This window comes from Equus asinus, chromosome 20 (genome assembly GCF_041296235.1).
Source record: "Equus asinus isolate D_3611 breed Donkey chromosome 20, EquAss-T2T_v2, whole genome shotgun sequence".
Taxonomy (NCBI): Eukaryota; Metazoa; Chordata; class Mammalia; order Perissodactyla; family Equidae; genus Equus; species Equus asinus.
In genome coordinates, this window is record NC_091809.1 from 94,282,621 (window position 1) to 94,306,067 (window position 23,447).

General features: G+C 52.3%; 1 protein-coding gene across 8 annotated transcripts in view; it reads left to right on the forward strand.

Moving 5' to 3' along the window:
- The window catches only part of AMPD3 (adenosine monophosphate deaminase 3), a 45,225-nt gene that overhangs the window by 3,419 nt on the left and 18,359 nt on the right, over window positions 1-23,447 (forward strand). For 6 of the 8 annotated variants that reach the window (XM_014844186.3, XM_014844191.3, XM_014844188.3 and 3 more), the window contains exons 2-5: window positions 6,368-6,593; window positions 15,921-16,125; window positions 19,360-19,522; window positions 21,960-22,179. In XM_014844186.3, coding sequence (XP_014699672.2) covers window positions 6,368-6,593; window positions 15,921-16,125; window positions 19,360-19,522; window positions 21,960-22,179 — 814 coding nt within the window. Of the gene's footprint in view, window positions 1-1,538; window positions 1,766-2,047; window positions 2,723-6,367; window positions 6,594-15,920; window positions 16,126-19,359; window positions 19,523-21,959; window positions 22,180-23,447 lie in introns of those variants that run through there. The other 2 variants (XM_014844189.3, XM_014844187.3) reach the window with 2 other exon arrangements.

Genomic DNA, 23,447 nt, shown 5'->3' on the forward strand with positions numbered 1-23,447 from the left:
TCCCAGGCATGGGGATACAATAGTGAAGGAGGTGGGCAAGGTCTGTCATGGGGCTGATGTTTGGCAGGTGAAGCCCCTTTGCCCAACTCCCGCGTGAGTCACGCACACCTCAGAAATGAGAGAGACAATGGATGCCTGTAGGCAAGCCCACAGAATCCTTTTGTGGGGGGGCAGAGTAGTATCTTTCCTGATGAGACATAATTTGATTCCAGCCTCTCCTGTCTTTTGGGGTTTGTAAGGCTCCCTTAAGTGATAAAAGTGATTGCTGACTGGTCTCCTGTGCAGGAGATGCAGGCCCTGGGCTGGGTTATCATAGATCATCTTAGTGTTCCTTCAAAAGGGAAATGAGGCTCTGAGCTTGGAACCAGTGCTCCCCACTCCAAAGGAACTTCCAGGCCACGAGAAGCAGTGGCATGTTAGACTCAGGTGGAATTGTGAGGTCCCGAGCGAAGTTTGCCCTCCCAAGACAGAGCCACAGTGTGCTGCTGAACTGCCACTGTTTGGAAGGATCTTGCATCCCTTTGGTTCAGTGGGACCCTTGGCCATTGCCCCACCCTGTGTCATCTTAGTGGGGCTGCTGCCCATCTCTGTCTGGACCTGATGGAGTCACATCCATAGCTGGGCCCCAGGAAGGCAGCTTTGTCTAGGTTGGAAAACAAAGGCTCAGAATGGAAGGCATTTTCCAAAGCCCATGCCATGGGATATTAATAGGTGCTTTTCCTATGGTGGCAGTGGTGGGAGGGTCAAATAAGTGTGTTGGGTGAAACAAAGTTAAGCAGCTTTCTTACTGCAGGACTTCTCGGGTGTTTAGAATCTGCTAGTAGGACTTGTGCGTGAGTCCCCGTAAGGGCCTATGGTAAGCAGTATTTTCCAAGCCTTCTGACCTTTTATGTTCTACAAACTATACTTCGGAAATGCTCCTTTAGACTAAGGCTATCCACGGTCTGGTTAAAGGTGCAGAATAAAGTTCCCTGAATGTGTTGGGTCCAGGGAGGTTCCCAGAAGCACGTGCTAAGATGCTCCCATTGCAACCTCCATCCTGCCAGCAGAAGGAATCATTTGCCCCTCCTCCCTTCCGGCAGAACAGTACTAAGGGCTTGGGTTTTTTTCGCTCCATGCTTTAAGTCCACTTAATTATTTAAAGACTAAATATTACCCTCCCTCGAGGTTGCTTGTAGCCTGCTGGTTGCACTGTTTATAAAACAGCTGTGAGGACAGGTGGGTCATAATCTCTGGGTAGTAAAGCCCAGCAGCGGCCTGAGGATTGTGTGTCAACGCTGTAATCCTGCTCCGCATGCACAGGAATTATTATGTGGGCTCAGGAAGGCACAACCTCACGATTGGACATGAGGAGGTGACTCAGGCCCAAGTCAGGGCTAGAGCTAACCTTGCAGTAAACAACTGACCCATCCTTTCTCGGCTCTTCTCCCCAGGATTTCAACAGCACCACAGAAATAGCCATTTTGCTCATGGTTATTTCCCAGACCCACGCCATTTGTCTAAGTCACTGGGAGGCCGTGTGTCTGTTCTGAGCCTTCCCACACGGGACTGTCCTTCTCCTAAAGGGAGGAACGGAGCTTTGTGCCCCTGTGATGCTGTTTCAATTCACCCTGCTTGCTGTTAGAGGACTGCTCCTGTGGGCCATTTAAAGTGGCTCCACCTTCCCCAGGGAGAGTGACAGCTGCTGGTGGCAGGGTGGCCGAGTCCAGCCGGTGCTCAGGAGGCTTCTCAGAGCTGGAGGTCCACGTGGGAACGGTGGACGGCAGTAAGAAGGGGAGGTGGATGGGCTCAGGTGGCTCCGGTGGGGCGCACTTTTCTGTGTGTGCGTGTGTATGTGTGTGTGTGCGCATGCACGCCCTGGTGGAGCTCGTCAGACTGCCCAGTCACCTGTGATGTGCGGCTTCCTTCAGGGAAGAAAGGAAGGAGTGGGACAAGGCATGCCAGCTTTTCATTCTGGCCTGCTCCTGCGCTGAGGTGTCCCCCTCCCTGAGTCTCTGTCCTTTCCTGGGAGGGGAGGGAGCCATTCATGGTCCTTCCCCCTTTTAGAGGAGGAGGGGAGGGAGGAGCTTGTATTGGCAGCTGGGCTCAGAGCTCCCCCTGCCAGTCCCGGGGTGCCCTCAGGACAGTTGCTTTTGGGGGGCCCTCTAAGGGAGGGTGGGCAGGCTGTGCTGTAGATGAATCCCCTTGGTCAGATGAGCCCTGTTGCTAGCCCAGCCTGAAGTGCTGTTCAACACGGAGGCAGCAGAGGCGATGGTATCGCAGGCATGCACGTTGCTGCTCTGCTCTCAGGAGGGGTCTGGGCGTTAGAGGGAGGCTGCGGCTTATCTTCTGTGGTCAGTCAGGAAGGCGGACTGTGCTGCTGTGCTGGGGCAGCGGCGGCTTCAGTTTCTCGCTCTGGAGAGGGTAGCAAACAGGGCCAGGACCCCGCATTCAGGATACAGCAGCTGCGGCTCCCGGGCCTTACCTGGGCCCTTTAGGACCCTTGGGAATTTTCCACTTACATTTCACATTCACGGAAGAATTTCCAGCCCAGGCTTTTCCTGCTCTTGCTCACTGGCTGCTTCACCGACATGCAAAGCAGAGACCTCCCACCTTAGCAGCGGCAGGCAGGACCCAGCTAGCTGCCTTACACACTGACTCAGCTCAGCCTCAGGGCAGCACGCGTGCATCGCCCGTGTGGCATCCTCAGGATCAGCCATGGAGTCTCCGGTGCCAGCCTCAGGTCTGTGTCATGGGTTCTGATGAAGGGAGTCCGGCAAGAGCAAGAAGCAGCTCCATCTGTGTCGGGAGGGGATTTAAGTGGCACTGTGCTTCCTTTTTGGAGGGTTGAAAAGTTACCGTTTATTGAAATTGGTGGCATTTTACTGCTTTCTAACTTTGGGACACTTCTATAAGCTCGTTGGAGGGTGTCGTGTGTAACAACGAGATAAGCCGTATCACTGGCGATGCTGGTAAATTCGGTTGAGCCTCCCAAGCCTTTTGGCATCAGCCGACAAACAGTTGAAAGCCAGGCTTGAACAAGCAGTGGGCACTGAAGCTCTGCTTGGTATTTGTAGAGTGAGCTTTCCTAGGCATCCTGGCCAGGCAGGGGTCTGTGGGTCTGAGAAGGGAGACAAGCTCTGGAGCGAGGGGTTGGCAGGTGGGAGCTGTCCGCTAAGGATGTCCAGAAGACAGTAAATGTCCAGACGACTTCTAAGGCCCACTGACTTAACCCAGTACTCCACCTGGGTTATGTGGTCCATATTAAGGCATGGCATGAAGTTGTCACCAATTATTTAAGACATTGGTAGTAATTCTGCAAGAGATTCATGTGGGTTCCGTAAAAAAAAGGGTCTATGGGGAAATGCTACTCTATGATCCTCGAGTCTTTGATGTGCCTTGTGAATCTGGGGTGAGGGGCTGTGGAAAGCAGAATCTTCCTAATAACTGACCACAGGACCTGTTTTACCAGCAAGAGGCATTGACGTCTCATGGGACCCAGTTTGGAAAAGGCTGATTTAAGCTTTTTAAGCTAAAAAAAAAGGAAGATCTTTTGTAGAAAGATACATTCCGAAAAGTATGTGTAGTTGACTTGAGCAAGCTAAAAATGCCTCATGGAAAAACATGGCAGGATCTGGCATAACAGCCGTCAGACACAAAGGGCTCCCCACATGCCCGTTTCTGAGGGGGCCTGGTGCAGTGGCTAGGTCAGGCCATGTGTGTTTGTGGGGGTCAGGGGAGGGGGTGGAAAGGTTGTGGTGGGCGGCTTCCAGTCCAGGACAAGAGCTAACGCAGAGCTGGGTCTCAGTGGTGTAGTTTCCTTGGGCTGCCCTCTCTCTGTGTGGGTTAGGTGGGAGAGGACCCTACTTGCCAAAACCTGGGATGTAGAACTTTGATTTGTTTCCTATTTTTCTTTTTTTATAAACTCTTAAGTCTGTTCATTTTCTTTCTATCTTCTTTGTATTTGTTAAAATGACATTATAATAGCATTAGCTATCGAAACCAGCGACTGCCTCACCCACAGGCAATCTGCCACCTGGCCATTTGAGTGTGTGTCCCTCATGCAGCCCTTGTCCATAAGGGGATCCATTTTCATATCATTGTAACCAAAGGGCGGGTACAGTTTTATGTATTAATTTTTTCATTTACTGTTATTTCACAAGATATTATTTATGTGATTGCACTGTCCTCATAATTATAATTTTGCTTGCTTAACTTTTCTTTCAAGCGAGTGTGCTTTTATTTGGACGTTTTTAACTATTTATGTAAAGAGTGCAGGAAAACATCGTTGTGCTTTTTCCTTCCTTCAGATTCTTTTCTTAGAAGCAGTTTCTAGAAGCGAGTTTACTCTGTCAGATGGGGTGGGTGCTTGCCGGTATTGGCTGCACCTCGCCTGGGCCTGTCTGCTGTCTACTTCTGAGGTGCCATGTGAGGTTTTGGAATGCCGCACTTGACCTTGGCCTGCGACTTGGGGGTGGGGGTCCAGCTTTGTTCTGGCCTCACAGCTCCTCCTGGGTCCAGTTCTTTGTCTTTCTCTCCTCTGTCACTTTCTTCTCCCAGTGTCTCCTCTGATGGTTTCCAGCTTCCCCTTCTCTCTCCTATCGGGACGTGGAAATCTCCACGGTCAGTGCGGCTCCTCTTCCTCTTTGCAGGACAGGCCTTTGCCGTCCTGGCCTCTGCTGCACAGACCAGTACATTTGGTGCCGAGGTGCCACTGTCCTCATCAGCTCCCTCCCCCTCCCCCTGAGGGTGAGGAGGCCCAGGAAAGGCACGGCCCTGGGTGTGGAGGGAAGGAGGAAATTGGTGTCAGAGCCAAGGGGCCCGGAGATGTGCTTTGACTGCCCGTTACCAGCCCGGCTTCCTCCTTCCTGTCTGTGTCATGAATGAGAGATGACCAGGGCAGCAGGCCTCCGTGGCACCGAAACCTGTCTGGTATCGAGAATTCCACCACTTAAGTGGGCCTTGGAGCCCATTTAGTCCAATTCCTTCATCCCACAGGTGAGAGAATTGTGAGGAGCAGAGAATGACTGTCCCAAGGCTGCTCAGTGTGTCCCTCCTGACCTGCCATTGCTTCCTCTCCCTGCCAGACAGCAGCTGGGCCTGGTCTTACCTTCTTCCTCATCTGTTGGGCTGACAAAACCCAACACTTCTCTCTCTGAACCTTCCTTAAAGAAATTATGGTAGTAGGGGGACAGGAAGCTCCTCTTCCAGAGCTGCTCCTGGTGGAGGCGGCTTGTCGAAAAGATGTGGTATTCACCTGTTCCACACGTGTGAGGCTGGGGACAGCGAGGAGACCTGCCCGGACACCCAAATGGACAAAGAGAAGCAGCACAGCGTAGTGGTTAAGAATACAGGTGCTGGAACCAGGTGCCAGGGTTCAAATCCCTGAGCAGGGCCTCAGAGAGGAACGTGACTGGGGAGCCAAAGGCTGAGGACAGCACCGGTCTCTGCCACCTATTGAAGGTGTGCCCTTGGCAAGATAACTCTCTGTGCCTTCATTTTCTCATCTGTAAAGTGGGAATAATAAGACTAACTGAGTTCATAAGTATGAAGGGCTTGGCAGGGTGTACGTAGGTGCTATATAACTGTTGAAAGAAAGACAGACAGAAAGAAAAGAAAGGAACCAACCAGGTGGCTAGGCCAGCTGCTGACAGTAAGGAACCAATCAGAGAGGTGGCTGAGGGCAGGCTTTCTTGAGGAAGTGAGTCTTCAGCTGCGTTGTGAAAGTCGAGGGTGTCCTTGTCTCAAACCTTTGTCTTATTTGCTGTGTCTTGTAAGAAGTTCTGGGGGGTTTGGGAGATGGTGGAACTGTATTTGCAGATTCTTTTTTTTCAGCAAAGGTCCCCATTTATGAAATGAAGAAGGCAGCTTTGGGTTCCCCAGGGATCCGCTGTCATCTCTGGGACCTCAAGTTATCCTTAGACTCCTTGGGCCTCGGTCTTCCCCTCTGTGCAGTGGGAGCAAGGTTTGGTCATTGTTGCACTGGAACGGCCTCCCGGAACGGTCTGCAGGAGGCCAGTTCTGAACTCTTCTCTCCCTTTTCCATCGTGGAAACAAAGTCGAGAAAGGCAGGGCTGCCAGCGTGCGGCGGCTTCCCCGAGTTCGGGAAAATGGAGGCACACTTGGTTGGAGAGCTCCTCTTGGCCTTCCGATCCTTTGTTTCCTCCTGAAATATAAGTGACCCCACACTCTTGACATCCGAGCGACTCATTGAGCTAGTTTTTAAAGTTGGCGGGCTGGGTTTGGTCTGGGGAATTCCTGAGTAGACAGCGGACCCCAAGGACCAGGGGGGCCGGGCCCTCGTTTCAGGACCTTCTCCTCCTCCCCGCCCCGTGGTTCACGCCATCCCGTAACTCGTGAAGCTCAATGCTTGTTCTTTTCCCGCCAGCCGAGATGCCGCGCCAGTTCCCCAAGCTGAACATCTCTGAGGTGGATGAGCAAGTCCGGCTCCTGGCCGAGAAGGTGTTTGCTAAAGTGCTCCGAGAAGAGGACAGCAAAGATGCTCTGTCCCTGTTCACCGTCCCCGAGGACTGCCCCATCGGGCAGAAGGAGGCCAAGGAGAGGGAGCTGCAGAAGGAGCTGGCAGAGCAGAAGTCTGTGGAGACTGCAAAAAGGTTTGTTCCTTCCCACGACTCAGCTCCCGGGTGCACGGTTGTGAGACCCAGGCAGGCTGTGGGTGTGCATCCTGAGGTGAGGCCCCTCCTGGGGACTGGCCTATGCCTGAGAGCTGCATGATTTCTTAACCGAGGCTGCTTAATTCATCACTTATTTTTTGAAGGACATTTTGGTGGCTCTGTTTGGTTGAAAAGGTCAAAAACCGCTATCTCTCTGCTGCTGCTTTAGTAGCAAATCATAAATACACACCCTTTCTAAAAGACATTTCCATTTTCCTTTTGGAAATTTGAGGATTTCTTGGGAAACATCGATTTTACTTCCTTCTTCCCCTGACAAGTACTTTGCCTTATTGATTAACTCAGCTCAGCATTTGCCAGGTGGGCACTGGGGTGCACCAATGAACAGGGTAGATACCGTCCCCGCCCTGTAGAGCTTACAGTTGGTCCAGACAGTAATTAACTGGACAAATTAATTTAAAAATGCTGAGTTATGATAAATGCTGTGTCAGTCAGTGTCTAACTAGAAATACAGAAACCAGTTGAGCAATGGAAATAGGATTTGAATACAGGGAATTGGTTACAGAGGTGGAGAACTGAGGAGACGAGCAGGCGAGGGGAGCAGCCCAGAGATTAGACACAGCAGGAAGCAGCTACCCGCCTAGGCTGGAGAGACAATGGAAAGAGGTGGTGTGGCCGGAGCCCAGGGTGGAGAGGTTGGAACTGTGGGGGCCTTTCCAATGGAAACTGGAGCCAAGGAGAGGCAACAGCTGCAGAGACGCCTCCCAAGGCAGCGATGGAGGCAGAAGTCACCTGGCTTTAATCCTTCTGCCGCCTTCCAATTTCCCCCAGTTGTTACCATTAGCCAAACCTGGCCGGAAGCCAGCTGACAGATAGCTGTAAACACAGGGGAGGACGAGAGAGGATCTGAGGACAAACAGGCCCAGGCCCAGCAGAGGTGCTAGGAAGGAGATGAATAGGGAGTGGAGAGAGAAGGGGGTGGGGGGGAATGAGGGGTGTGAGAGTCCTTTTTCCCATTAGCTAGTTGGGGAAGGACTCTCAAGGTGACATGGTAGCTGATACTTAAAGGGTGTAGAGGAGCTGGCTATGCACAGAGCTGGGTTGGAGGAGCCAGGACAAAGGCCCTCAAGTGTCTTCAAGGAGGCCCTGTAGGCAGAGGTGTGGTCCGGGGGGCAGTGCCCTGACCTGAGGCTGGAGGGGTGGGCAGGGCCCAGATCCACTGGCCTTGTGCACCCTGATAAGGAGTTTGCATTTTAGTCCAAGTGCAATGGGGAAGCCCTCACCCTTTCACAGTTTATCTTACCTGGGACAGCAGAATTAAAGAATAAAAAGCTTTGAGGAAGCGTCCAGTGGAGCTGTAGCTGGCGCCTGCTTGGCCAGCACACTGCAGACCTCAACGGCTAACGCAGTGGGACATGAGCCCTCTCTGAGACCTGGTCAGCCATCAGGGCCTTCCTAAGCTACCTCCTTATTTTTAAAGGCAAGTCCTTTCCTTTCTTGGGAATATGGAATTGCACTGTTTCCTTAACTTTTTTGGTAAAGAAGTAAAAAGTGGAGTACTGGTATAAAAGCAAGAACAGAGCCTCACCATCGTTAAAATAAGTGCTTTCCTTCCTCCGAGACGCTGTGCCCCTGAAGGGGGGGCATTGGTGCCATCAGCCAGCTCAAGTGCCAGCCTCGTGTCGGGTGAGGTGTGGTGGTGGCCCCAGGCCCAGCATGGTCACCCCTGAGGGTGAAGCAGAGCTTGACTGTAGAGATCCTTGTCCGTGCTGCCTGAGCTTAACAGGGCTGACGATGAACTGAGCGGTCTGCAGGACCTTCTGTGTCTGATGAACTGAGCATTTTAGACCCGTCATAATAAGAACAGAAGGGGTCCTGGCATTTTTTTATTACTGGGAATAATAGGTTTCTGAGGCCAGTGTCTGTTACAGAGTGACACGGCCTGACGTCTGCAGGAGGAGACTGTTTTCCTCCTGTCAGTGCCCAGTCTCACGGCAAGATGGAAGCCTTCTCACTGGGAGTCCAGCTGTGCTCCAGGGTTTCCAGAAATTCCTCTGCGAACTCCTCTCCGGAAATTTTATCCTGTCCCTGCTTACTAGATGTGGTGGTCTCGGTTTGCATCCCTGCCCCTTTTGGCCGGCTGTTCCTGGAGGACTGTACCTGGCTCCTACTGCCTCCCCGGGATCCAGCCCAGGACTCAGCCTGTGTTGGTGAGCTGTGGATATGTGGCAGAGGAAAGATGTCCTGTTTCTCCACTGCCACCACAGATACCACATCAGGGTGGCCGCAGCTCCCTTGATCACTGGGTTCTGCCGCTCACTAGTACCCTCCGTGACCTTGGGCAGATTAGGAAACCTCTCTGTGTCCCAGTTTCTTCCTTGTTTATAAAGTGGGGATGGTAGTAGGATCTACTTTCATGGGGTGTTGTGAGGAATGAGGGAATTAACATATGTGAAAGGCTTAGGACAGTGCTTGGGTCACAGTGAGCCCCCTGTAAATGTAAACTCTTTATCCACCTTCCTGCTGTGGAGACGGGCAGCAATAGCAGCTCTGCGTACGGTGGCCCAAGTGCGGGGCTGTGCAGCTCACCCCCGTTCTTTAATCCCCACACCACACTTACCTGGTGGATGTCTGTGATCTCAGTTTTGCAGATGAGGGAACTAAGGCTCAGAGAAGTTAAATTAACTTGCACAAGGACACATAGCGAGTGAGTGACAGAGCAGGAACTGAAACCCACATCTTTTGAATCAAGAACCCCACATTTGGTCACAAGGCTGTCTCCAGTCGGGGGGGGGGGCTTTGGGTGCCTCTCCCCAGGATATAGTTGCCAGCTTCTGAATGAAATGGAGGGAAGCAAGGCCAAAGCTCCCCCCTGCCCACTGGCTTCTTTTCTGCCAAAGGGCGGCCCCGTCCCTGGACTACCCCTCAGATGTCCCAGTGTCCTCTGGACTGTGCACCCCCAGTTTTGTCTTTCAGCTTCACTGCTCAGTAGAGGCTTCATTATGCAAATATTCAGAAGCGAACAGTTTCGGGAGGAGCCCTCTCCCCAGCTTCCTCTCTGTCTCTGGCTCCTTGCTGACATTCTGGAGCAGAAATGGTGATCTGGAGCCTTCTTGTGAGGAGCCCACAGGCCTGGAGGCAGCAGCAGGTCTCCAGATACCCAGAGTCTGTGGGTTGGGTTTCAAACTGTGACGTAAGATGGGGTTTCCAGTTTGAAAAAGCCCTCCCTCGCCCTGGCTCCTCTGACAATCCTGAATATTCCTGGCCCTTGGACAAGGCTTTTCTTTATAACCATTGTCTTCTTCTCTCTTATTGGAAAAAAACAGACTATTCTAAGTCTAATGTAAAGGCACAAACTAAAACCAGGAAGTGAAACAGCTTCCTACAAAAAGACGAAAAACTGGGGCTGTAAGAAAGATGAGCACCTAAAGCCTGGGAGCAGCTGTCAGAGCTGAGCTGGGTTCAGACATAACCTTTCTGGGATTGGGGCCGACTCCAGGGAGCCAGTGCCCCAGGCTGCTCAGAGAAGCTCTCATTTTGCAGGCCAGGCCCCGGTCAGGAGGCCAGCGGGGACAGCTTGCCACAGGCGCTGGCTCCTTAGGAAGCTGACATTGGCCCGGTCTCTACTGGGACCCGGGCTGGGTCACAGTGAGAGGGAGGGGGTGCTATCTATGGAATCAAGTGAGGAGGCACAGACGAGAAGATAGGAAACCCCTGGTGGTAGCCAGAAGCTGTCTTTTATTCGCTTTGAATCTTATCATGTTGCCAAGCTAGAGTTTGCCTGTCTACAAAAGCACCCAGCTGGAACTTGGCCAACGCTGACGACAAGGTGAAAATTTCTCAGCAACCAAAATGCACATTAGTGCTCCCCCTAGCTCTCCTATTTCTTCTTCTGTTTAAACTGTTTTATTGAGATATAATTCACATAGCGTACAATCCACCCACTTAAAGTGCACAAGTCAATGCTTTTTATGATGTTTGCAGAGTCACTTTTATCATTCCCCAAAGAAACCCTGTACCTTTTAGCTGTCGTCCTCCCATGTTCCCATCTCATCTCCTGTTTATTCCTACTTTACACAGAATTCGGGTAAGCTTGGTCCTCTTGTTTCCTATCCTGGGACAGACGTAAGGAAGCCAACAAGAAGTGGGGAGAGGGCTGTCAGCAGGCGGAGTCACAAGCGTGTCGTGCGCTGAGCCTGGGCTCCGGCTTCAGAGGCAGCCCTATCTCTCACTGATGGCCTTGGGCAGGCTCTTAACTGTTTCCTGATCTGCAAAATGAGGCTAATGAGAGGACCTACCTTCTCAGAATGAGATGAGCTAATAATCATGACTGCTTAGCCCTGAGCTTGGGACCTCATTAGTGTGCCTGTGTTTGTTATTATTTGACGGTCAGTAGTGAGGGAGGAAACAGGATAGTTATGAAAAGCAGACAGAAGAATGCGCAGCACAGCAGCCTGGGACAGAATACCTCTAAGATGGGCACTGGCTAATGCAGTGATGACCCTGAGTCATCGGGACAGCTTTAAATTAAATTATGATTGGTGTGCTCTGGTTAAGATACAGGAGTTATAATTTCATTTTAAAAAGCCACACTGAGGCTTTTTTTTTTTTTTTAAATTAGGATGGAAAGGGGACTTTATCTGAAAAGCTTAGCTCCTTGGAACAGCTGCTTCCCCGAGTAGAATAGATAAGCAGATATTTGTTATGAATGATCATAGCATAGCTAGAGTGTGGTTAAATTATTTTGTTTTATGAAACTTCTTAAATCAGAGGAAGGTAACATTTTTAAATTCCGGGCCATTGACAAAGGAGCTTCCTTTGAAACAGTTCAATTCCTCTGCTTTTAAAGTTAAGAATAGAGAGTTTGAAAGTTAATTTAAACGGTAGTAAAGAGCATACCTCATTTTGACCCCGGGGGTCTTCGAGGGGAAGGGCAGCTGGGAAGGACTCGGGAACGGGAGGCGGGTGGGGGCAGGTGAATGCCCGCTGCGTTCAGGTTCTGACTGTTAATAAAACGCCACGCTGGTTCGTGACTCCTGCCTCCCTCCCACCTTTGGAGGGGTAGTTCTCCTCTGGAGGAGTAGGGGCTGCCAGAATGATCTGAGTGTGTGTGTGGGGAGGGGTTCAAACAGGCCTCCCCATTCTGGAATGTTCCCCTCTCACTCTGGGAGTGATGCAGGAGCCCTCTCTGACTCTGATGCTCCACTGCTCCCACCCCCGGTCTGGATTAGGTGTCTCCTCTGGGATCCCCAAGTATCCGGGGTGTCTCAACACACCGACCACAGTGTGTGATGACAGTCTGTTGAACTGTCCAGTCATCTGGGCTTTCACCAGTCAGCCCCTGGAGTCGGGGGGTATGTTTTACCTACCATACACCCCCGGGCCTGGCACAGAGTAGTTTACTGAATAAAATGGGATACACATGTGGCCCCCCTGCCTCGCTGTACTCAGGTGAGGGTCTTTGGTGAAAGGTTTGTTGTGGCGTGAAGTCCTCTGGACGGACTACAGAGGCCGGTGGGCTTCAGAAGGCCGCTGGGAAGAGGCTGGCTCTTCTCTGGAGCCTGGAGCTCTTAACTCGGGTTTAGCATTTGAATCGGTGTTGTAACGGGAAGGCTCTGGGGGGGTGCCTGGGAGCTGAGGAGGGCCAGAAGTGGCTCGGGATAAGGATGGGGACACAGTGAATGGCAGGAGCAGCCAAGGGCCACAGAGTGGGTGGAGGTACCAGACAGGTGCTGAGAGATGCTGTAACAACAGCCCACGTGACCAGTTCCCGCCCTGTGTTGCTGGCCTGCTCGGGCAAGAGGGTCCCTGTGGCCAAGAGGACTGTCCACTTCAGGGATGATGGAGCTGCTCTCCGCCCTGCAGGCCCTCAGGCTTGGCCTGGAGCTGGTGTCCTCACAGCCGCACATGCTGCCAGCTCTTTGGCAGGAGTGAGTTTCTGCCAGGTGGACATGTGGGTGGGGGAGGGAGGCATGCCAGCAGTGGCAGAGCGAGCTGGCTTACTCTGGTGCCCCAAGGGTTAGCACGAGGTGCCACAGGTGGGACTGTGGACAGACAGATCTTGGCCCATCATAAGGAAATGCTTTCTAGCAGTGGCAACAGATCATGTTTTGTTCATCTTGTTTGTCTGCTTAGCACTGGCCTGGCCCAGAGTAGGTGCTTGGTAAATGTTTTTTGAATAAATCATTGAATGCTGATGTCTTGTTCAGAAATGTAGTGAGCTCTTTGTCACTGGAGGTATTCAAGCAAAGGCTGTCTTAGAGGATTGGGGTGTGTAGACTTTAAAGTTCGTTCCAGCCAGGACACCCTATGGTTATATAATTCAGATAAAGCTTATGAGAACTTCTTTTATTATTATGACACATGTGGGGCTTCAGATAGCCTTGAGAGGGAAAGAAGGACAGGAGTGTGTGGACACACACACACAGAGTCACTTAGCTGCCGTTCTCCACCTTTGTTGGCTGAGCCTCAGGTGTATAGAATGGATACTGGATATGGGCCTATGGAAGGGACAATTTCTAGAATATCTCCCCTGCCTAATCGCCAGCCCCTTTGAATATGATGAGACGTCACTCCTGAGCTTATGCTGTGGTATGTGGCACAGTGGACTTGAAGATAGGGAAGTGACCAGGATGGACCTGACCTAATCGTGTGAGCCCTTAGAGCAGAGAGCTTTCTCAGGCTGATAGTAGAGGGGAAAGTCAAAGAGATTCAGAGCACGAGAACCATGCGCCATGCCTGGCTTTGAAGATGGTGGGGCTGTGTGCAAGAATCAGAGAGTGACCCCTGCCCAGTAACCAGCAAGGGACCCGAGACCTTGGTCTATGGCCACAGGGAACTGAATTCTGCCAACAACCTGAATGAGCTTGGAAGTGGATTCTTTCCACATAAGAGCCCAGTGTGGCCAATATCTTGATTTTGGCCTTTTGATACCCTAAGCATAGAGCCCAGCCAAGGCCACGCAGACTTCTCACCCACAGAACTGTGAGCCAGTACATGGGTATTGTTTGAAGCCGTCAGGCTTGTGGGAATTTGTTATGCAGCCATAGAAAATGAACACGGGGCCCTTTTCTTGGGCTCCATTTAGCTTTTCCAATTTCTTAGATACAAGCTCAGTGGTTAGTACTGCTTATTCCAAGCTCTTGCCCACGGTGAGTGGGCCTTGAGGAGTTACTCCATCTGTTGTTAAACCCGTCCCTTGTGCCTGCAAAGTCTGGGCTGCCATCCCACGGATGACAATCTGGAGGTCACCTGAAGACCAGCCTGGAGCCACAATGTATGTCTTCAAGGAGAATTCTCTGGGCACTAGCTGGTGGGTATTGGCTTCCTCACTGGGGCACAAGAATAGGGACATTCCTAGGACAAGCCTGGTGGACTCTTGGCTTAGGCAGCCTTCCAGATTTATGATTGTGGTGGGGTTTTTTTCCTTTCTTACCTGTTGCTCACCTTAGATGTCATCCCGGCAGGACTGGCCCTTAGGCAGCATTGGCTGAGGATGTGAGGGTGAAGTTGGCACAGAGATTAAAACAATGACCTGGCAGGTATGTGAGTGACACAGAGGCCAGTGTCTCATGGGACCTGGCTGAACCTGTCAGAATGTGACAAGTAATGGCTCTTCCTCTAGGTATGAACATCCAAAAGATGCCAAAGTGAGAACCTCATTGCTCAAGGTGAATCTGCCTCTGAGGAATGATTGACTGGCTAGAGCTGGCATCTTCCTTGGGGCAGGATGCTTGGCTCAACTCCGTGTGATGGGTGGATGGCAGGCTGGGGAAAGCCTGGGCCGGAGGCTCCTGGAGCTCAGGCTGAGTTTCCTGAACCCGATGCTTCTGTTATGCAGGGCCAGGGGCAGGGCAAAGACTCCTGAAAAGGGGCCACCTCCATTTTCTAGGTGTAAACAGCCTTGTCCCCAAACAGGTGATAATGTCATGGACAGACCAGAGAGCCATGGCAAGAGGTGGGTGTATAGATAGGGGAGGGAACTGTGGTTCCTGAAAAATCGGCAGTGGGTCTATGAGAAGGAGACCTGGCCGAGAACCAGGAGGAACACAACTGCTTCCGGATGAGTCATAGGTCTGTTTGGGGATCAACCGATTTCTCCACCCCTTACAGGTGTCCCTGAAGAGGAGGGGTCTGCTGGGCTCTGGTGGGTTGTGATTGTCACTGAGTCCTTTGCTGCTGGCTGTTGGCCGTGATTGTGATGGGATAAGTACCCAGGAGGCTGCTGGGCCCTCTGGCACAAGATAGGGCAGGTGGTCAGCTAGTTTCTGGCATTGGACACCTCTGGGTGGTGATGCTGGGCTCGGCTCCCTTGGAGGCAGAAGGAGACTTGGGGGAGGGGAATGCGGATGGCCTCCCCTCACTGCTGGTTAACTCCCTTCCTGGGGATTCTAGGACTTGGGGCGGTGCCACTGGAAGTGCTACTATTTACTTAATGAAGAAGGTGAGTGTTCCCAAATCAGCATTGCAGATCAGCCTGAGCCTGTGGCATTTTAACCCAACCTTGTGCACACCTCCCCAAGAGTTAGTGAAGTTGTCTTTTGGTGCTAAGGTAACAGGTCCAGAGGGACCTGAAATTGATGCTGATCAAGCCCTTTCCCATAACAGGATACAGATCTGTGCCTGCCCCAGCAGCAGCAGCAGCCAGGATGGCACATGGAAGGCTTGAGGAAGGAGCAGCTGGGGTGACAGGGTAGAGCGAGTACCAGGGAGGTGGGAGGCTAAGGGCCAGCTCCCACTTTGCCATGTGTCTTTGTGTAAGCCCTTTTCCATCTCTGAGCCCTTGACTCCTTCTTTATGAAAAAAGGAGGTGGGACTAGTTGATCGTCACGATCTCTCTGTGGCATTGGCTCCAACACCCCAAATTTCTAACTCTAGAATACAGTGAGATTGTCTCTCTGTGATCCTGTTCATAGTCCTTCCTGAGACTGCTCACATGCTGGGCCTTAGTGTGGGGTTAAGATAGCGTGCTGGTTGGTTTGACATCGTCCGCACTTTCCCTGCCCCGCAGCGTGGTCTGTCCTCTATCTTCTGGGATGTTTGCCCACTCCAGTGCTCTGTGCTGTGCAGGCACAGCCCACGGCAGTTCCTAGTGGCCTCATGGAGGGGTGTCTGGAGGGTTGTTCTCTACCTCATGCACAGAGACCTGTGTTAAGAGGAGGGCATAGATAATCAGAAACTTCTTCATGGTAGGGCCAGCACCAGTAATTAATCAGAGCACAATTCTTCCATGTACATAACAAAGACTTTTTCTTACTCGCCCCGATTAGCTGCTGATGTCTCCCACTTTTCCTTGTCCTTGGCTTTTAGAAAGAAAAGTTTCAAGATGATTCGGTCCCAGTCCCTGTCTCTGCAAATACCGACGCCGCAAGATTGGAAGGGGCTCCCGACAATCAGTCCGGCCATATCTCCCACAACCCCTGTGCTCCCTGGGGCCACGTCCCAGCTCATGCCAGCGCCCTATGCCATGCCTGAGTTCCAGCGGGTCACCATCAGCGGAGATTACTGTGCCGGGGTAAGGAGCCTCTCCCGCCCTGCTCTCCGTGGGCTCCTGGGGCTGGGATGTCTGTGCTTTGTGCAGAGGCTGGGGCCCTTGGGCCACTGGGGTCACGCTCAGCCCTGAAACCTGGCCTGGTTTGTGAGCGTCTGGGAGGTGGCGGGCAGGAGGCAGAGGAGTCTGAAGAGAAGGAGGGTCGTAGGCAAGGTTGTGGAGCGTGGGTGTGTCTAGGGCACTGCTCATCCCTGTGAGGAGGACCTAGGGCTGCAGGCTGGCACACTGTGGCTGTGGCCTGTACGTTCCGTATGTTCTCTGGGCCCAAATGCTGCTGTCTGTCCCTGTAGCCCATTGAGGAAGGTGCCAGCTCCCGCCAAATCCTGGTGTTGACTGATTTGTGTTAGTCAGTTATTGCTGACTCAGCTCTTCCTAAGTGCCTAGACTTAGCATCCTTAAATGCAGGCTGGACCCTCCCAACCTGGAAGAGAGGGCCTTGATGAGAAAGTGAACAAGCTTGGTTTACACCAAGTCAGTTCACTCAGTCACTGAAAATGTGCTAATTTGCCCTGGTGGATGATGCATTTTTATTGCTTATTTCTTGAAGAGAAGTACCCCATGGTGCCGACGTGAAGTCTGGTTCGATCTCCCTGGCCCTCAACTGCCCACGCCTCAGTTGGCCTTGTTATTCTCTCTTCTTCTTAACAGTAGTTTTGGAATATATAGTAGATCTGAGAAAGAAAAGTGGTTTACTACTCTCCCTATAAATTTTCTCCTAGTTTTAAAAAAATTCTGTGCAGTAGAGAACCCTTGTATACGGTATACAATTTAAAAGGTACAAAAATTATGTCAGTCCTCCAGCCACCCAATTCCCCTCCTCAGAGGCAACCCTTGGCTTCAGTTTCTTGTGTGTTCTCACATAGATGGCCTATGTACTTAAAATTAGTTATGCACACATAATTTATTTATTTGTACACAAATGAAAATTTACTACACACATTATACCGAGCCCAGTTTTTTTCACTTAACCGTGTATCTTGGAGATAATGCCATATCAATATGTAAAGAACTTCATTGTTATTTTTTACAAGTGGGTGGTATTCTGCCATGTGGATGTACCGTACTTTATTTTATTTAAGTTCCTAGGGATGGGAGTTTTGGTTGGATTGGAAACAATGCAGGCCTTGTATGAAGATGCAGCATCCTGACCAGGAGCCTTGGTGTCCACCTAGCCGGTAGGAAGGGAGAGTAGAGGTGGGCTGACAGCCAGCTGAACCGGAGGACCTCGGCCTGGTGCATTAACTAGCTCCTTTCAGTCAGTCTCCGGGCTGGCATGTAGTAGGACCCAGAGCCCCTGAACTGGCCAATTGGTCCGCAGAGAGCTCCAAGTCCATGAGATGTAGGAGGACCTTACAGGTTACCTTGGCCCCTAGTGGTCTGCTACCGGGCATGGGGCCTGCAGTGCCTACAAGTTGGCTGGTGGCTGCTGGTTCACTGGGATCCTAAGTACCCTCTCTGATATCTTCAGCTGTGGCCTGGGTCCCTTGCCATGCTGAGTCCGTCAGTTCTGCACACAGTGTTTGGCTTTGTCGTGGGCAGGGTGTTTGCATCCGCTCCCGACTCCTTCCGCTCTCAGAAGCCATCCACGGGAAGGTGCAAAAAGGAATTAACACACCCTCACGGGGGAGGCTTGGAATCAGGAAAGAGAAGCTACTTCCTTACCCAAAAGCAAAGAGTAACATTTAGTAAACATATAAAAGCAGGCGTGGGAAAGATATAGACCAGCTCCCTTCCTCTGAGGATGGAGTCGCGTGGAGGAGGGGGGAGGGAAGAGTTTTAGCTGTATCTGTGATGGTTTATTTTTTTAAGCATATAAGAGATCTGAAACAATGATGAAAAATATTGAAATTCTTAGCCCTGGAAGGTAGATTCATGGGTGTCTGTCATATTCTCTTCAGTGCTTGTCTGTTTGTTTAAAATATGTCAAAACAAAACATGATTGTTTAATTAAAGCAGAGAAGGACACTTCCAGGCCCCAGCCCTCCCAGCATCCTGTACCTCCCTCCGCTGTGTCACGTGTCCCTGTTATGACTGCTGGTTAGCTGCTTGCCTCCCTAGGCACGTTTGGATTTCTGCCACAGACATCCTTCCCCAACAAAGATTAACGAGGCTGCTGGAAGGTGGGAATTTATCTCATTCATCTTTGAGTCCGAGGCAGCGCTGGGAAAGCAGAACATCCTGAGGCTTTGGGAATCGATCAGTTCAGGGTCTGAAGTTTGACTTGGTAACTTCCCGGCGAGTGAGTGATTTATCCTCCCTGGTCTCGGTTTCCCCATTTGTAAGATGGGTTGCAGTGAGGACTGGAATGAAATCTACAGCAAGGGTCTGGCACGTGACACTTGTCAATAAGTGGTTTTTGATTGCGGGAATTGGGGTGATACCAGATGGATCGGAAGCCTGGGGTTGGCAAAACAGCAAACCGAGCATGCGGAAGCTTTTATTTTTACCTCCGAAGGACCCTTGTATTTTCTCAGCTGAAAATGATGGTCCTCACCCTCGTTAGGGTTGTGGTCAAGGCTTTGCCTCCGTGTGCCGGGTGCAACAGCAGGTTTGTGGTTTGGTCGGCAGCACTCGAGGCTGGCCTTAGGGTGTGCAGGCCGAGTACTGTCCTCTCTCCCTGCAGCCGTTAAGTCTCCGGTGTCGAGGGTCCCCAAGGCCACCCCTGGGGTTCAGTGATTTGCTAGGAGGACTCCTAGGACTCAGCACATGGCTGTACTCATGACTAGAATTTATTACAGTGAAAGGATGCAGAGCAAAGCCAGCACAGGGAAGGGTACGTGGGGCGGGGTCTGCAGGGGGCCAGCCGTGAGCTTCACAGGGCCCTTGCCCAGTGGAGTCCAGAACACACCTAATTCCTTCAGCATCGAATTGTGACGTGTGTCAAGTGCCATCTACCATGGAGCTCACTAGAGACTCAGCATCCAAGGTTTTTACTGGGGCTGGTCCCACCTCTGCAGAGCACATCCCCAAATCCCAGACTCTCAGAAGGAATCAGGTGTTCAGCATAAACCATAGGGTTTGTACGAACAGGTTAGGCCCAGCGAGTGACTCTGATTAGTCAGGGGATGGTGGGAATGCTCCTGAAAAAACCCGCAAGTTTCCAACTGCCAGCCAAGGGCCAGCGTTGCAGCAGATCTTGCTAAGGACGGGGTCCCAGGTCTGCTGTGTGAACGCTTTTCTGCGCACTCCCTTCTTCAGATCACAGTGGAGGACTATGAGCAGGCCGCCAAGAGCCTGGCCAAGGCCCTGATGATCCGCGAGAAGTATGCCCGGCTCGCCTATCACCGCTTCCCACGGACCACTGCCCGGTACCTGGGTCAGCCGTGGGCAGACACCACCCCTCTGGAAGAGGGCCTCCCAGGTATGGTGCTGTGGCCACGGTGGGGTCCCGAGTGGGGCACGGCCCCGAGCTGTTCAGCACTTTTTGCTGACTGGATGTATTTCCCCCAGAGGATGTTTTAAGGGCAGAGCCCTTGTACTGGCTTCTCCTACACTGATGTTTGCTGGCTTCCCCACGGATTGATTTGAGGCACTGTGGGCCTTGCCTTGGGGAGAGCTGAGCTGTAGAAGCTAAGCGAGAGAGACGAAGGAGAGGCCCTGATCTTGGGAGTTCCCTAGGGAATTGGTCAGTCCCATGCTGGATCCTTAAAGCAACACGATCAGACAGTAAACGTCGAATCAAAAGCAGGTTCTGGAATCAAACATGTCTGCATTCTGATCTAAGCTCTGCCATTTTCTTGGGCATTTCTCCAAACCTCAGTTTCTCAGTCTGTAAAATGGGAATACTAATAGTATCTCTCCCCTGGGCCTGTTGTGAGGAGTAAATGGGAGAATGCATGTGAGGGACTTAGTGCAGTGCTGGCACCTCATGTGCTCAGTACACGGCAGCTACGTTTATGCTGTGGAGTTGGGGTGAGGGGAGATCAGAGAGGGCAGGATGGTTTCTGGGGGAGCCTGTTTGGCCTGCGAAGGACCCAGCAGCAGTAGATGCTGTAAGTGATATGAATGAAGACAACAGGAAACCTTGATCTTGAAAGTTGGTGGTGGGGGATCAGATGAGGGCCTGGTATTCTGTGCCAGTGCCCAGGACCCTGGCTTCCTCCTGGGTGTAGTTGGTGCCAACATGGCTCCTGTCTCTGGCTTCCTTGAAGCTCTGAGACCTGGACTTTGAGCATCTGTTGCCACCTGGGGCACTGGGCAAATCGCAGCCTTTCTGGGCCCGTTTCCCTGTCTGTGTGAGGGAAGTTAATCCCACCCACCCCATTTTGGCAAAGACAGACAGGAACGACCAAATGTGTACTTTGTGCAAAACAGAGTACCCAGGGGTCCTAGGCCGAGTGTGGTGAGGTGGAGGCCGTGGCTTCACCCAGGCCTTGTACTGCCTGCATGCCACAGGCCACTGGCACACTTCAGGGACTCCTGAGCTGGCCTGGGCTCTGCCTGTCGGGAGGACATCAGTCCCCAGCCCTGCTCTGCCTTGGCCCCTGTGACGCCTCACATCTGCTCCAGGGGCAGCCTGTTCCAAGCACTGATGGGGGCGCCCAGGTGGGTCACCCCGCCTTAGTTGCATCCTTTGATGAGGATGCCAGGGTCTCCTCCTGCCTGGGCTGGCTGCTGGGCAGGCTGCTGGGCAGCTCGACCGTATGTGGGGTTGGCTGGTGTTCAGAATTGAAGCCCCCGGTTCTGCTATTTAGCAATAACCTATTCCTTGTCCAGAGACAGAGCTTATGGAGAGTCAGGAAAAGTCATTATGAGAGTAGTGAGAATAGTGCCCTATAATTATGTGTCGGGCATTACTGTTTACAAAGCGTTTTCCTGTACCCAATATTGCAGCCCTCACAACAGCCCCTTAAGGCGGCGGGTGTTGTCCTCAGATGAGCAGCCAGAATCAGAGAGGTAAAGTGGTTTGCTCAAGATCTCACAGCTGGGAAACAGGAAAGAGATGTTTTCTCCTCCCGTGGCCTAACTCAGCCTGCAGCCATGGGGACAGACAGCTCTGTCGTTGGCATTCCCTGATCGGTGGGAGACCAGCTCCCTATTCTCTGCTCACTGCGGGGTGTGATTCGGGGGCTGGCTTCTTCATCTAGCCCCTTCGCTGTCCTGGGCTCCAGAAGCTGTGGGAGGACAGGGACAATTATTCCCTCTGGACAGTCCCAGGTACTGTCTATTCTCTCATTAGGAGAAGACTCAGCTGCCCTCTTTGATATGCCTGGCGTCCCTGAAGGGTCCAGGAGGCTGAAGCTCATTTCAGTTAAATTAAAAAAATGTAGTGAAGGGGGCTGGCCCCGTGGTTGAGTGGTTAAGTTCGTGCGCTCCGCTGCAGGCGGCCCAGTGTTTCGTTGGTTCGCATCCTGGGCGCGGACATGGCACTGCTCATCAAACCATGCTGAGGCAGCGTCCTACATGCCAGAACTAGAAGGACCCACAACGAAGAATATACAACTATGTACCGGGGGGCTTTGGGGAGAAAAAAGAAAAATAAAATCTTTAAAAAACAAAATGTAGTGAAGTACCAGCCGTGTGCCAGGACTGTTCTAGGCAGTGTGGCTGCAGCGATGAACAGACAGACATACATGTCCCAAGATCAATAGGGGAAATTATTTTACATAGCGGTAAGTGCTAAGGAGACAAAAGGAAGCAGGGAGGAGGGTGTGAGATGTCGGGGCTGGTGGGGGCTGGGGGGGGGTTGGGTTTTAGACAGAATGACCAGGGCAGGCCACACGGGGAATGTGACTTTTGAGTCCACGCAAGATCACAAGGTGAAGGGTTCTTTGCTGTCAGTCAATCCTGTTTTGCAGACTTCCACCCTCCTCCAGAGCCCCCGGAAGACCCGTATCGCCTGGATGATGCTCCCCCCAACCTGGGCTACCTGGTCCGCATGCAGGGGGGCATCCTCTTCGTGTACGATAACCAGAAGATGCTGGAGTGCCAGGAGCCCCACAGCCTGCCCTACCCTGACCTGGTGACCTATACGGTGGACATGAGCCACATCCTGGCTCTCATCACTGATGGCCCCACGTAAGCCAGCATTCCCTGAGTCTGCCTCTTTTTGCATGAGTGCTGGGTGGGTGCATGGATAGGAGGAAGCTGGGAAAGGCCGGCCAGGTCACCCCTTTGCTCTGGGCTTTCCCAAGTTTAAACCATCCTAGAAAAAGCGTGGCTTCCCCTTTTCCCAGTGCAACAATTTTCCATCATAGGCTGGCATGTTCCTAGAGGTGGTGCTTCCTGTCCCTTCTGCATGTGTAATGTGGAGCTTCTGTTTGGCGGTGGCCACTGGGGCGCTGTAAAATGGCTGTCACTCCTGTCCCCAGGCAGGACGGCAGCCTTGCAGAGAGTTGTCAGTCTGGGGCATTATTGTAGATGGTGGAGGAGTGATGAAGGCTGTTCTTCAGATGTTGGGTTTTCTGTGTTTCTGGAGGGGAGAGTGCAGGGGGTCTGGGAGCTTCGTGCCATGACGCCCCTGATGCTCGTGGGCTTGGCTTGAACCAACGTGGTAGGCAGTCTTCCTCCTGAATTTGGCCTCTCACTTCTTGGGGGGCACTTAAGCTCATCTGTGATGGGGGTTCAGGATGCCAGGACCCTGAGCCTCCAAGTGGCTGTGCTGGGAGTGCCCAGGCAGGACTGGGAGTCTAGGGGAGGGGGAGGGGGGAGGTCCTGGCTCAGGAACTTCTCTCTTACCCTGTCTTTTGGGTTTTGCCGAGAATGGGTGCGATGGCAGTCTCCAAGGGAGGAGAGTGGGTGCCAGGGGGATGGGCAGCATGGGTCTTGGTCCTCGCTGTTCCGAGGGCAGAGCTGAGACCTAGGAGGGGACAGGGCAGTTCCGGGAGGCTCACTACAGTCAATGTGAGGAGGAGCTGCAAGGGGAAGCCTTGGGAGGGAGGGAAAGAGGGGGTGTGAGCAGTGACTGTCTTGTTCCAGAGGCTGTCGAGGGGAGTGTCTCTGAGACTCCTGTGCTCCGCTCTGGGGCTTCTCTCAGCAGACAGGTGATGGTGCTGTTCCAGGGGCGGCAGCCGCTCCATAGGAAAGTCAGAGGGATTGGATGCCAAGGGAGCTGCTGTTTGTGTGGGGGCCCAAGGAAGTAGGGTAGCATGCACTGCGGTTGAAGGTTCCGTGTGGCTGTGGACACAGGTGCGTGGCCAGGCACCTGGGCTGGGTGTGGCTGGCGGTTGGTGGAGAGCAGTGAGCACTCCCGCCTCCAACAGCCTTTGCCGGCTGGGGGGGCATCAGTCCTTGTAGAGATTTCTGTCCTAGTGACAAACACCCCTGCATTTTGAATCTGCCCACAG